Here is a 13,591-nt window from a genome sequence, read left to right on the forward strand (position 1 = left end):
GCTTCCTGGCTGCTGATACAATGTGGCCAGCTGCCTCACACTCCTGCAGTCATGCCTCTCCTTGCTGTGATGAGCTAACCCCACACTATGAACCCAAACAAACTCTTCCTTCCTCCAGTTGCTTTGGTCAGGTGTTTTCTCAGCAATGAGTACATTAAGGAGGGCACTGTGGGAGTGACCACTTTCAACATATGCCAGGTGAGCTATTATAGAATGTCAATAAAGCTGTCACATCCACCAAAGATCAATGGAGGCCCCATGGGTCTACCAGTGGAAGAAGGAGCCCCTGACAGCACTGTGGGGGTGAAGGCTCACTTCTGGCTTCTGGCTTCTCCATACTCCCATCTCCTGAATTGAGCAGATAATCAAGCAAGCCCGACCATTGGCAGAAGTGATTCCTGGCAGTAACCAGGGCCTCCTGTGTATCAGTAGCACCGACTGATAATGCTGCTAAGCAGGGCTGTCATCCGTCTGTTTACTTTGCTCTGATTTGTTTTATTCCGGTTTATTCTTCTCCAGGTTCCCCCAATAGGCAGGTCAATCCTCCTCATTCCGTTCTGTAAGCAAGGCCAGCCCACACCCTTCCCTCCCAGCCTCCTGTATTTGTGCTGGAGCCTTCCCAAGTGAAGAGTCTGAAGTTGTCAAGAGCCCTTGTAGACCCAGCTGAGTGGGCTCCCATTCAGATTGTCTCACAGACACTTGGCCTCACTTGGAAGCAGAGGATGAGACCAGATGAGCTCGAGAGAAGCCTGTAGGTGTCCCTGAGGGGCCCATGCATTTGCTGCCTTGCTGCTGTGCATGGAAAAACGAGGCTGGGTGGGGGATGGCGGGCCTGTTTGCACACTACACTGTTCAAACAGACTCCCCTGCCGCAGACACCTGTGAGGTGGAGAACAGGGAAGGCAGTAACAGGAGCCCTCACCTCTCCTCGGCTCTCCCCACAGCCACCCTGACAGCTGCTGTAGAGGCCTTGCTACACCATGCCCCGTGCTGGGCTCTGTAGCTGCTGGGGTGGCCAGCTATTGCCCCTGCTTCTGGCCTATATCTGCTACCTGCTGCTCGGGGCCACCATCTTCCAGCTGCTGGAGAAGCAGGCAGAAGCTCAATCCAGGGACCAGTTCCAGCTGGAAAAGCTACGCTTCTTAGAGAACTACACCTGCCTGGACCAGCAGGCCCTGGAGCAGTTTGTGCAGGTGAGGGAGCAAGAAAGGATGGGCCAGGAAGAGTGGGGAGGTGGATGGAGGGGCCAGTGGCGGGTGCAGAGCAGGCACCCAGAGGTTGATCCCCTGTTCAGAAGCAGAGTGTAGAGGAAACCGAAGCCTGGAGAGATCTAGTCCAGAGCCCTGACCCCCAGGTTTGGTATGTGAACTTGATCAAGTTACTTAACTTAAATGTCCTTGTCTGTAAGGTGAAAAGAAAAAGTATATCTGGGGCTGGGGAGGGGGCTGGGTCAGTTAAATGTCTGAGGGACAAATACGAGGACCTCGGTTCTATGCCCAGACACCGCACTGCAAAGCCAGGTGTGGGGCAGGTAAGATGGCTCTGTGCGTAAAGGTACTTGGCACGGAGCCTGATGACCTGAGTTCAATTCCTGGAGAGGGGAGAACCAACTCCTGGCAAGCTGTCCTCTGATCTTGACACTTGCAATGACACATGCATGTCCACACACATATAAACACACACACACACTGTTATGTACTAATTAAAATGTAATTAAAAAAATAAAAAGGCCAGGCATGGTGACTTGTAACCCCTGCACTGGAGAGGCCCAGATAGTCAGATCCCTAGGGCTCTCTGACCATCCAGCCTTGCCAAATGGACAAGCCCCAGGCTAATGAGAGAAAGCCTGTCTCAATAGATAGATAGATAGATAGATAGATAGATAAATGTAGAAGGCTAGAGGTGGCTTAGTAGGATAGAGCACTTTCTTTATAAGCATAGGGACCTGAGTTTGAATCCCTAGCACCCATGTATAATCTGGGACCCCAGCACTGGGTGGGTAGGTTGGGGAGACAGGTGAATCCTGAGAGTTCACTGGCCAGGCCAGGCCAACCTAACCAGGATGAGCTTCTAGTTCAGGGAGAGTCTGTCTCAAGGCAAAACCAAGCAAGGTTGATGGCTCTGAGGAATGACACCAGAGGTTGACCTCTAGCCACAGGCACACACATATGTGTGCACAACTATCTGCACATACACAAGTATGTATACACACACATACATATGCACAGAAAATGCATGTCTGTGGTCTAAACATTTGACAGCAGATTAAAAGTCCTCTCTGAGCTGTCACTTGGTGCATGAACACAATCTGTCAGTTACCAACACTAGAAATTTCCTCTCCCCCACTCCTCCACTTCTCAGGACTGCTGGCGCCCAGCTTATGTCCCTGGGTGGAGATGCAGATAAAGGTGAGATCCGCTGGGCTATGGGAAGATGAGCTCTGCCAGGACAGCCCCTCTAGCTGCTCTTACTCCCTGCCTGCCCCCCCACCCCCTCTCTCCCAGAAACAATGAAAAACTAGGTATTTTGGACAATGGTGAATCCATTGAGAAGATGGACAGAGCGAGTGGTGTCAGCCACTGCAAAGCAAGAGGCCAAGCGCAGTTGGCACAAACCATGTGTGTTAGGGGAGGAAATCAAAGCTCTGTTCCATTGTCATTCAGCCCCTGGGGTTGAGCACCTACAGGTGTTTTCCTCCCGTTGCTTACTTTAACTGGTATCTTCAACTTGCAGGTGGGAGCTGAGACTCAGAGAGAGGCAGGGTGTGGGCCAAGGCTACACAGTCACTGGCTGAGGCAGAACTCGAACCCATGCTTCTTGCTAGCTAACTCCTTATTCTTCACTCCGTGAACCAGCTCATGTGCTGAGGACAGGGTACCTTTGAAAGTGAGAGTTCTTAAAGTGTGGACCCGAGAGTGTGTTAGGAAAGCAAGTGTCGGCTCCCACCCAGTCCTGCTGACTCAGGAGCTTTGGGGGAGGTCACCAGGTGGTACGGAGGCCCTGAGACTTCTTTTAGGGCTGAGAGCAACTGCCTACAGATGCTATGTGAGCAGGGAGGGCTGTCCCTGCTGTTCCAGGATATTCTGTGCATAGAGTTACTCAGGGTGGTACTCATTTCCAAAGTCCCCCAACTTCCCAGAAATGAGGAGTTGGCAGTCGGGAAGCAAGGCTTGAACCAGCTCTGTAGACAAAGGGCAAGGATGGACTGGATCTGACTGCATCCCAAGGGGCCAGTGCTCAGTCCAGGGACTCACTAGGAAAGATGGGACACCCCCCCCCCCAAAGTCTTCAGTCTCAGGACAGACCCTTACCTTCTGGGGTAAGCAGAGCTGAGAGGTAAGATTTGGGCAAAGCTAGTCCCTGGGGAATTCCCACACTGAGACATAAACAGAGCTGAGTGTAGTATTTGAATGTGACTCCATGAGGAAGCAAGCTTATACATCAGCCCCTTTCCCTTCACCATTGGATTCTCTGAGTCCACCCATCCACACCCAGAGCCATCAGAGGGGTCAGAGCCCCTCCTCCACAGGATGGAGGGCTCAGAAGTGCAGTGGGGAGAGCCAGGGACCTGGGCAAATGCTGTCCCCAAGGGTGAAAGTCTCCAGGGAGAGGACGTCTGGAACGTCTGGCTTAGGTCTCTGGGTGTGTGGGAAAGAGGAGGCCGAAGTCTACATCTTAAGAGGCTAGTTCCTGCCATGTGTGGCTGGGAGGCCTCTGCCCAGCCCGTGAAACATCAGTTCCTACAGGAAAGGGAGACTGGAGAAGCTCTACTTCCCAGTGGTTCCCCCACCTTTAGGGGCACCGCCAGACGTCAAGGCTGAGTTGCCACCATCCTATGACAAGTTCCCAGCTAAAGGGGAACGTGCTAGAGTTTGGGGAGATGGAACCCTGCCCATTCCTCATGAGAAGTTGAGGATGAGGCTTGAGCCTGTTAAGGCTCCTGTTCTAGAAACACAAAACATAGACACATAAAACACACACACACACACACACACACACACACACATACACACACACGCAACATACAGCCATACAGCACTGCACAGCACATGCAGTCAACACACCACATGTACACAATACTATTATATTCCCATGTACAGACAGACAGACAAATACACACACACATACACACATGCAACATACAGCACTGTACAGCACACACACCACATGTACACAATACCATTGTATACCCATGTACACACAAACACATCCAAATACCCTTTTGTGGGACTCTCTGATGGAATTTCTCCTGCAGGCATGGGTTGCACTCACTAGAGGATACCAGAGAACAAGGCTGCTAGCCCCCACTGGATGCCCAGGAAAGCTCCCGCCACCTGCCCCATGGGAGGGCAGCCTCAGAACCCATTTTGGCCAGCAGACTCTTCCAGAAGCATTTGATTCAAAACCCACCTTGTCGTACACTCTGCCTCTGTGTGTGTGTGTGTGTGTGTGTGTGTGTGTGTGTGTGTGTGTGTGTTTGTGTGTGTGTGTGTGAGAGAGAGAGAGAGACAGAGACAGAGACAGAGAGAGACAGAGAGACAGAGAGACACACAGAGAGAGATTTTCCTGACGATCAAGAACACCTCCACACCACCTCCTTAGGTCCTCCACTAGTTCATTAGAACACCCACCTCAGACAGCCTCTAGCCACTTAGCAAGTGTCTTAGCCACTCAGTGCCTTCCTGTCATTTTCTGAGAAACGGGAACAGTGGTAAGAGACATGAAGGCACTCCCCTGCGAGCTCAGCGACTCAGTATCTGCCTGTCCTGCTGACCATGCCATTTTCACAGGTCATCCTGGAAGCCTGGGTGAAAGGCGTGAACCCCAAAGGCAACTCCACCAACCCCAGCAACTGGGACTTTGGGAGCAGTTTCTTCTTTGCAGGCACCGTGGTCACCACCATAGGTAAAGGGGTGAGGAGGGAGGGGTTGGCCCTGCTTAGCTTGGGAGCCTTTCCCAAAACCACCACTGGGGCAAGGATGTGGTTATCCAGGAGGGGCGTATAAGGGAAGTGGGGTGGGGAGGCCCGTGGAAGGGGAAGGCAGCCAGGCTGGCTGCAGCTTTAGGTGGCTGGGGTCACTTCCCTGAGATGCACTGAAAGGCTAAACAGAGCCTGTCCTCAGCATGGCGAGAGCGAGGGCCTGTCCTCCTATTGACTTCAGTCCTGCCTGGCAGAGAGCTGGTCCTGATGTGCTAACAACTGTGCACCAAGCTACAGACCAACCTCACACCTGGGACTAGAAAGTCCCCTCAGGGGAGAGATAAAGGGACTGGAGGTGGGAGGGCATTTGTGCACAAGGGTTGTTTTTCAGGGTTCAGTGTGCTGAGGAGATGGGGTACCACAGAAAGACCACTCTACTCACCCCCAGTGAATCCCCAGGCCCCTCTCACACAGGCCTCCCTTCCATTCAGTCAAACCCAAATCCAATTCCACCCATCTTCCTTGGCAATCCAGGCGGAGTGACAGAGTAGGGGGTGGGGTATAGACCTGGATCTGTCCCAGGCTTGGCCTTCAGAGCTTCTCATCCATCAAAGAGGGAGTACATTGCTATACTCACACAAGGCAACGCAAGTAATGAGACAGACATGACATGAAACATCTCAGGGACTCGTGCACTCAGGGGGGCAGTCGGGAAGGCTTTATGGAGGCAGCATCATGGGAGATGAGCCTTCTATAAGTAGAGATTGTTCTACCACAGAATAGGGTGAGTGTCCATGGGAACAGAGAGCTTCTCCTCCCCCAGAGATGATGGAGATAAGCCACTGCTGGAGGGGAGGGGAAGGGGAACAGGCAGGAGGCAGTTCTGGGCTCTCTCTTCCACGATCTGCATACTCTCTTGCCCTGCAGGCTATGGAAACCTGGCACCCAGCACGGAGGCAGGGCAGGTCTTTTGTGTCTTCTATGCCCTGATGGGCATCCCACTCAACGTGGTTTTCCTCAACCACCTGGGCACAGGGCTGCGTGCCCACCTGACCACATTGGACAGGTGGGAAGACCATCCCAGGCATTCCCAGGTAAGGTAGAGCCCTCCCTCCCCTCCAGGCTCTCTGGGACAGATAGCTGAAAAGCGGGAGATGGGCTCGGGTATACAGATGTCTGAGAGTCAGTTTGGACAGCTGCAGGGCTGGGAGAAGAGAGGGAATTAGAGAAGTGATGCAGACCAGAAAGGGCATGGCCTCAAAGGGCTCTGCAATTACATGTGACTATGGAGTCTACCCGAGTCAGGCCCTGGGTGACTTCCCTGGGCGGATTGTGCCCGTGTGCCAGGCAGCTCTATGCAGCATCCTTCTTTGGTGGAGAATTTGAACATTACCTCTCCATGGTCATCACAGGCATCCAACATTCTTTCATGCCGTCCAAAACAGTCTCTGGGCTACTCAGCATGCCCCACAGAGCTTACCGCCATAGAGGGACTTGGGACAGTTCCGTGGGCGACAGCAGTCTTATCCCAGATCTGAGTGCCCTAGGGAACCTGCTCAAGTGTGATTCTCAAGTTCGAAAGGAGCCTTTGGCTCCTCCCTTGATTCACTAACACATTCTCCTGCCCAGGAAAGCTTGGCACATACATGCCATATGCTCCTGGGTACAGCCCTACCTCAAAGTCTACAGCCAGCGAGGGAGTGGGTGGCTTAGATATTGCCCTGCCCACACCCAGCTTTTCCCAGACCTCCCCCATATACTTCCAGAGCCTTCCAAGTGGTCTCAAGGGCAGACTCTTCCCTCCCAGCTCCTGCAGGTCTTGGGCCTGGCTCTGTTCCTGACCTTGGGGACCCTGGTCATTCTCATCTTTCCACCCATGTTCTTCAGCCACGTGGAGGGCTGGAGCTTCCGTGAGGGCTTCTACTTTGCCTTCATCACCCTCAGCACCATTGGCTTCGGGGACTACGTTGTCGGTGAGAATGGGAGAATCAGGTTATCTGGGTGGGCACCTACTAGGATAATGGGGAACAGGGAGGTACCAGCTGAGGCTGGTTACTTCCAGGGTCACTGTGGACTCTTGGTGACATCCTTAGAAGTCTCTGGTATGATACCTATCACTGCCTCTTCCATCACTAGTCTTTGTCCAAGGACCAGGGAGAGAGCATTCCTATGAAAGCTGGGGGTGGCAGTGCCCTCGGACATGAACCATCACCACCTTCCCTGGCAGGCACAGACCCCAGCAAGCATTACATCACCGTGTACCGGAGCCTGGCAGCCATATGGATCCTTCTGGGGCTGGCGTGGCTGGCAGTGGTCCTCAGCCTGGGATCCCTGCTTCTGCACAGATGCTCCCGGCTCTGGCTACTCATCAGAGGCCTGGACCTCAAGGATGGAGCAGCCCCTGACTCTGACCCCAGACCACAGAAAATCCCCATCTCTGCATGAGACCCAAGGGTCCTGCCCTCCCCAAACCCATGACAGTCCTTGCCCTTTCTCTCCCTTCTCAACCCACTCACGACCCAGATGACATGGTCAGCAACTCTTCAGAGAGAAAAGGAGACAGTGTGCCTACAAAGTCTCTGGTGGGAGACAAAAACCAAGGCCTGTGTGGATGGCGATGTGCAGGCTGACTTCGGAGCTCTTTCCCCTGCTTCCCAAAAAGGACCCAGAAAAGTCAAACCCAACACAGATAGATCATGGTGGCCAAATCACTACTGCCACCTTCACATACTGGCAGAAGCCCTCAGGCTGCAAACAAAGGTGGACTTGATGTCTGTTTTATTTGCTACCGACATCCTAGCTCTTTGCAAGCCCCTACTATGTCCCAGGCACTGTGCCTGGTTCTGGGGCTATGATAGTGATGGTTTCTACCTTCACTGTGTCTTCAGTCTTGAAGGAGCCCCAATGCAGCACATGCAGCCTTGATGAAAGCAAGCCAGGGGAGAGTGAAAGTTCAGGGCCATGGCTGAAGGAGGGGAGCTGGGCACACAGCTGAGGGCGCATTCAATGCACACAGGAAGCTGTCCTCAGGAGTCTCACAGCTGAGGGACAGGAAGGCTGCCAGTTAGTTCTCCAGCTCTCCTCGCCCACGAGTGGAGAGGTATCCTAACAACGCTTGGGACCTCTTTTGGGTGTCCCACTGCTTTCCTGAACATGACTTCCCCTGACCCTTAGAGCACCCCTGGACCTCATCACTCCCCTGAGACGCTGGAACGGCTCCCAGGAGCCTTATTGGATATGAGCTCCCTGGTGGCATGGACTCCCACAGGAACACTCTTCATCCGAGTCTGGTCCTTCTGCCAGATTTCGACACTGTGGGCCGGAAGAGAGGGGAGGTTTGGCCCAGTCTGTCCCAAAGCCCAATCTCACAGGATTAGGAATTAAACTTTTTCTCCGACTTCCTCCACCTCCTTAGTGGCAAAGGGCTTTCTAAGATCTGTGTCCTCTTGACAGCATTTAAGGGTGGAGGTGGTTGTCCTCTAAGCCCAGGAGGTTGAGGGAAGTCCCAGGGAAGGATCCACATTGGCAGGAGGTTCCCAGCACCCACGTCTTACAGCCACCCAGGCAAGGATTGAAATCCGAAGTCCTCCTGTACCTCTGCACATGCTGGCCCCTGCTTCTGTTGTGAGGGGATGGAGACACAGGGATCCCCCTCCAAAAGCAACAAGGGACAAGCCCTGTTCCTGTTCTCCTGCCTGCCACCCCTCCCCCAGCACACAGCCGAACCACACCCAGCTGGGGCCCCTTTTATTTCTTTGAGTGCATTGGCTGTAGACCTAGGGTGATGCTAGCACTCTGAGGAGGTCCCGGCCCCTCAACTGTGACAATAAACTTGCTGCTGTTTCCCTTTGCACAGTGGATTGCAGAAGTCTCTCCTACTACAGGGAACCGCTGGGGTGAGGGCGGGGGAGTCCTGGGCCCCTTCCTCCCCTGCCTGTGGTAACCCGCAGCCCCCTCCTTCCCTCTGATGTGGAGGTGGGGTGGGGATGGGGGTGGGCACTCCACACTCTTCTGGGAGTGGTCTTTTTTTTTGTCCCAGGAATTGGATCCTGGAAGGTGGGCAGGGCCATCCCATCCTCCAGCACGCCTTAGCAGGGAAACAGGAAGGCGGTTGCTTAGAGAAGGGGCCCCTCTGCCCCTTCCTGCTCCTTCCTGCCCAGCCGGGATTCCTGTCCACCGTAGCTCTCCCGAGCTCTGACCTCTCCATGGGCTCCAGTCTCTCCATCACCTGCGGATTGCCATCTCCTGCAGCGCCTCGGTGGGCTGGGGCCTGCCGGGTGCGGGGCACCGGGCTCCCGCTGCTTTCCTGTTTGACTTACCTGGTGCTGGGAACTGGTGTGTGCTGGGCGCTGGAGGGTCGCGCGGCCCGAGACCCCAGCCGCAGCTTCCAGGGCCACAAGTGGGAGCTGCTACACAACTAACTACACGTGTGTGGATGGCCCGGCGCTAGGCCTGCTGATCCGGGTTAGGGACCAGCCCGGGAAAGAAGGGATGGGACAGGGGTCGAGGGATAGGGATGAAGGATGCTCTGGCCCGGGGTAGTGAGGTGCTGGGAGCTGTTACTCCATGGAGAGGTGGAGGGCATAGGCCTGGGAACAGCAGGTCCGTGAGGTTGGCGGGTGGGTGACCAGAGGGTTGGCCTGAACAGCAACGGACAAGACCTCCATTCTTAAGGAAATGAGCGGGCATGGCTAGCCTTGGAGGAACACATCCATCCTAAATTTGGAAATAAGGAATACTAAGGTGTGCTTCCCTGGGTCACAAGATGCAGGGCTGTTGGGATAGGGTCAAGTAGCATTTGATATTGTGACGTCCCCGTGTGGGATTATTGGGACAGGGCTATGAATGAAAGATCACACCTAGCCTCTTCCAAAGGGTGGGGAGGGGCAAATAGAAGCCTTTAGGGCGAGACTAGGGTCTGACGGGGAACAGAACCTTTGCACTTGAGAAGGGCTCAGCCAATAGGGTAAAATAGGGTCAAAGTGTGCTGGCCCTACAGGGCTGGGAACGAGCAGACTTGGGCAGGATTCAGGGTTGTGACCAGCTTGCCCAGACGTCAGACAGGGCTAAAAAGGGTGGGTAGGGGAAGGTGCAGAGATCATGGAGCCAGAGGCTCCTCAGCTGATGAGGATGCTGTAGGGTAGGGAGGCAGAAGGTGGTTCATCCTGGCAGGGCTTCTCATGGAACTCTTTCCATTTGTGGCTAAGGGGGCCAGCAGCTGAGCAAATCTGTGTTCACATTAAAATCCTGCTCCACATTCCTCTGCCAAAGTGAGGGACAAATATTAGACCCACGTGCCTGGGTGCAGAATCTTCACACTCCTGCAATGGCTCCTTTTCAGAGAGGGGCAGGACCTGCGCCCCAAGTTTCCCAGCTGAAGCCAGATACTGGAAAGGGAAGAGGAAATTATTGGGATGGAATAGGAGGTCGGATGGGTGGAGACAGACTTCCAAACTTTTGGATGGGCCAATTGGGCAGGAGCTGGGGCTAGGCAGGGCAGGGACTGTATCTGCCCACAACCACCACCATCAGTAAATACCTATGTTGCAGGCCTCCTTTACCCAGCCCCCATCTCTTCCGGGGTCTCACTAGCAGATACTATCATCCCCATTTAGAGATGAGGCAAGGCTCAGAGAGGCTAAGTATGAATGCAAGGCTGCACAGCCAAGAGCTGAGGCCATTGACTGCCCAGAGGCTGCTTCTAGGTACATCTGTGCGTGAGGATCTTTCGCAGAATTCCCAGCCACGCTGCACAGATTCAGCCTTCACAGAGAGGATTAGCCAATGTTAACATGAATATTTACAGATAAGGAAACTGAGGCATGTAGACATTGTTCAACTTTTACACAGCCTCCTTCACCCCTGAAAACAGCTTTGGTGGCTCATGTCAGAGTTCATTCAGTTTTCCTCTGTCCCACTGAAGGCTGAGATCATGTCTGTCATTGCCTAGCTTCCTGCTTCCTGCAAGATTAGGACGGAGCTGGATAGTAAATGAGTGTTTACATCTGGGAGATAGCCCAGAACCCAGCTCTAGGATGTGGAGTGGAAGTTCTGTCATGATCCCTGCCTCTGGGGAACCCCTGGTTGGTAAGAAGGGTAGAGACTCCTTGCCCTATCCAGGCTTGGAGTAAAGAATGAGATATTGTGTGAGTTTCCTGGGGACACACAAACACAATTCTCTTCATCCTAGTTAGGGCACCAAAAGGAACAGTCCAACCTGTGTCTGGATGAACCAGTGAGTGTGTCGGGTTTACTAACGGATCCTGGATGATTCAAAGACAGCTGGATCACTGATAAGTCACCCCAATGGGCACGATGTCGCAGAAGCTGCATCTTGGGAACTCACTACACAACTTGCAAATGGCCACACGCAAGAGTCCTCTCTCCTCAGCAGACTGTTACTGTGTATATAATGTGGAGGAGGGGCCTCGCCAAGCCTGTAACTTTCTGAGCCTTAGAGCCTTGTAAGCAAATGAACACAAAACCAAACCCAAATCATAAACAAAGCAGGGACATGCGGCTCCTGGGTATGGGCTGAGGAAGGTTCATTGTAGATGCGAGGGAGCACATAAGCAGAGGCACCTGGAAGGGTCCAGACAGAACATGGATGGCAGAATGAACTGGGCCATGTGGGGAGAGCAGGGAGGGGAGAAGGGAGAGCCAGAAGCCAAGGGGCCAGGAGAGCCGGAACTAAGAACATCGACCAAGAGACTGGAATAGCCAAAATGGCTGGGTTATATAGGGAAGAGAAGCTGGGGAAAGGGGCCCAGTCCTGCCTCTGGGCTAGAGAGTTTAGGGTAGGAGGTGGGGTATGCCACTCAGGATGTCTCTGATACAGGTACTGTTGATGCTGAGCGAGGCTGGCTGGACAGCATCCACTTGAATATGTTGCTAGGCACCTTAGTTTAGCCACTGGTCCTGAGTTTTGAGACCTAACTGTAAGTCTTATGAGTGTCTCTCCTCCTCCCTCTAGAAAGAAAGGTTTCATTTGGTAGAAATTGCCTATGCAATGTGAGGGCTGCTGGAATATGAGTGCGGGTGTGGGTATAGATGTGTATATGTGGGTGTCTTCGGGTGCAGGAGCCCAGCCTCCCTCCCAAGATATGGTTGGTCTCTTCAGCCTCTTCCTCAGGATGTCATCCAAGCATATAAAGGATAGGACCAGCCTCCTGGGCTATAATACCACCAGCCTGGGGTGCTGGGAGTTTGGTGGGCTCTTTCTTCTTTTCTGTGTCCATTCATCACCACTATTGGTAACGGCTGGGTGAGGACAGTCTGGTGGAACTGGGGAGGTGGCTCTTCCCTGATGGTCAATAGAGCCTCTCTGAGAGGCAGAGGAACTGGTGGTGGCATTTAAGGAGGCTAGTCCAGGGTGTTATACCTGTAAAGCAGTGAGTTCTACAGATGACCCCCACCCTCCCACAAGCAGCACCTCCTGCCTCAGGACCCATGGACTTGATTTCTGCATTTCACCAGGCACCAGGGGTGCGGTACACATTTTAAAGTTAGGGGCCTGCTACCCTATGGGACTTTGGTCATTCCATCCAGCCCCTCCTACAGTCCCTCTTAGGCCACCACCACCTCTCATTCCTGTTATCATTTTCCAGATCCATTTCCCCTTCAGAGTTAGACTGAGGTGGAATCCACGCCCAAAGGGCCCCTGGGCACTGTTGTTTGGAAACAGTATGGGCCCAACAGATCAGGGTTCCTGCAGCCCTGAATCCCAGGGAGTAATGCCAGTCAGTGGGCCCTGGTGCCCTTGCTCCTGGTTATCCCCTGCATGACCTTGGACTTACCACCAGGTGGCAGGCTCACATCAATGATGACTTGACTACAAGCTTCCAGCTTTCCTTGCCTTGTCCTCCCAGGAGAGAGCAGGTGAATTGCACTATGCACAGCTCTCTGGGGAGTTTTAATTCAGCCACTGCTTCTAGGAGGGAGCTCTGAGGACTCCAGGGAGCATGGGAAACCTTTGAGACAGTATATATGGAAGGTCCCTTAGTTTCCATAGACCTCCCAGAGACCCTGGAAGGACCAACTGGCTAGCGTGGTGTTTCGTCTTTATTTATGTATTTATTTTATTTATTTAATATTAATATATACAAGTGTGTATGTTGTGCGTGCATTTATGCTTGCATTTGTGTGTGTGTGTGTGTGTGTGTGTGTGTGTGTGTGTGTGTGTGTGTGTTCTGGCAGAGGCTGATTTTATTTTTCTTCCAGAGCCATCTACCATGTTTTTTGAGACACTGGGACTAGGACTCACCAATTGGCTGAACCAGCTAGCTGGCTGGAGAGCCCCAAGGCTTTTTTTTAATATCTACATCCAGTACTGAGATACTGAGATTATAGCCACATGACACACACTTTCCATATGGGTGCTGGGGGTCAGCAAGCAGGTCTTTCTGCTTGTAAGCAGCCACTTTACTGACCGAGACTATTTCTCTTTTGTTTTGTTGTGTTTTGTTTGACAGGGTCTCTATTATGTTGCCCCAGCCAACAGGGCCTTCAACAGGGACCTAAAGGGAGGGCCAGCGAATGAGAGAGACAAGAGACACAAAGATTGAGAGCAAAGACAGGACATCTGATCAAGCTCCAAATTTTTATTTTTCTCTCAAGCATATATAGGTAGGCAAAGGGGGTTGCGAGCAGGAAGAACTAAATTATGGGCTG

The 13,591-nt window shown here is 53.0% G+C and overlaps 1 protein-coding gene across 1 annotated transcript; it reads left to right on the plus strand.

Moving 5' to 3' along the window:
- Nucleotides 1–980: 980 nt before the first annotated feature.
- Nucleotides 981–7,366, plus strand: LOC118576237 (potassium channel subfamily K member 16-like). Its single transcript, XM_036176558.1, has 5 exons — nt 981–1,193; nt 4,791–4,905; nt 5,849–6,015; nt 6,729–6,894; nt 7,149–7,366. The coding sequence occupies exons 1-5, from the start codon at nt 981–983 to the stop codon at nt 7,364–7,366; spliced, it is 879 nt and encodes a 292-aa protein (XP_036032451.1).
- The last annotated feature ends 6,225 nt before the right edge of the window (nt 7,367–13,591 follow it).

This window comes from Onychomys torridus, unplaced genomic scaffold (assembly GCF_903995425.1).
Source record: "Onychomys torridus unplaced genomic scaffold, mOncTor1.1, whole genome shotgun sequence".
Lineage (NCBI taxonomy): Eukaryota > Metazoa > Chordata > Mammalia > Rodentia > Cricetidae > Onychomys > Onychomys torridus.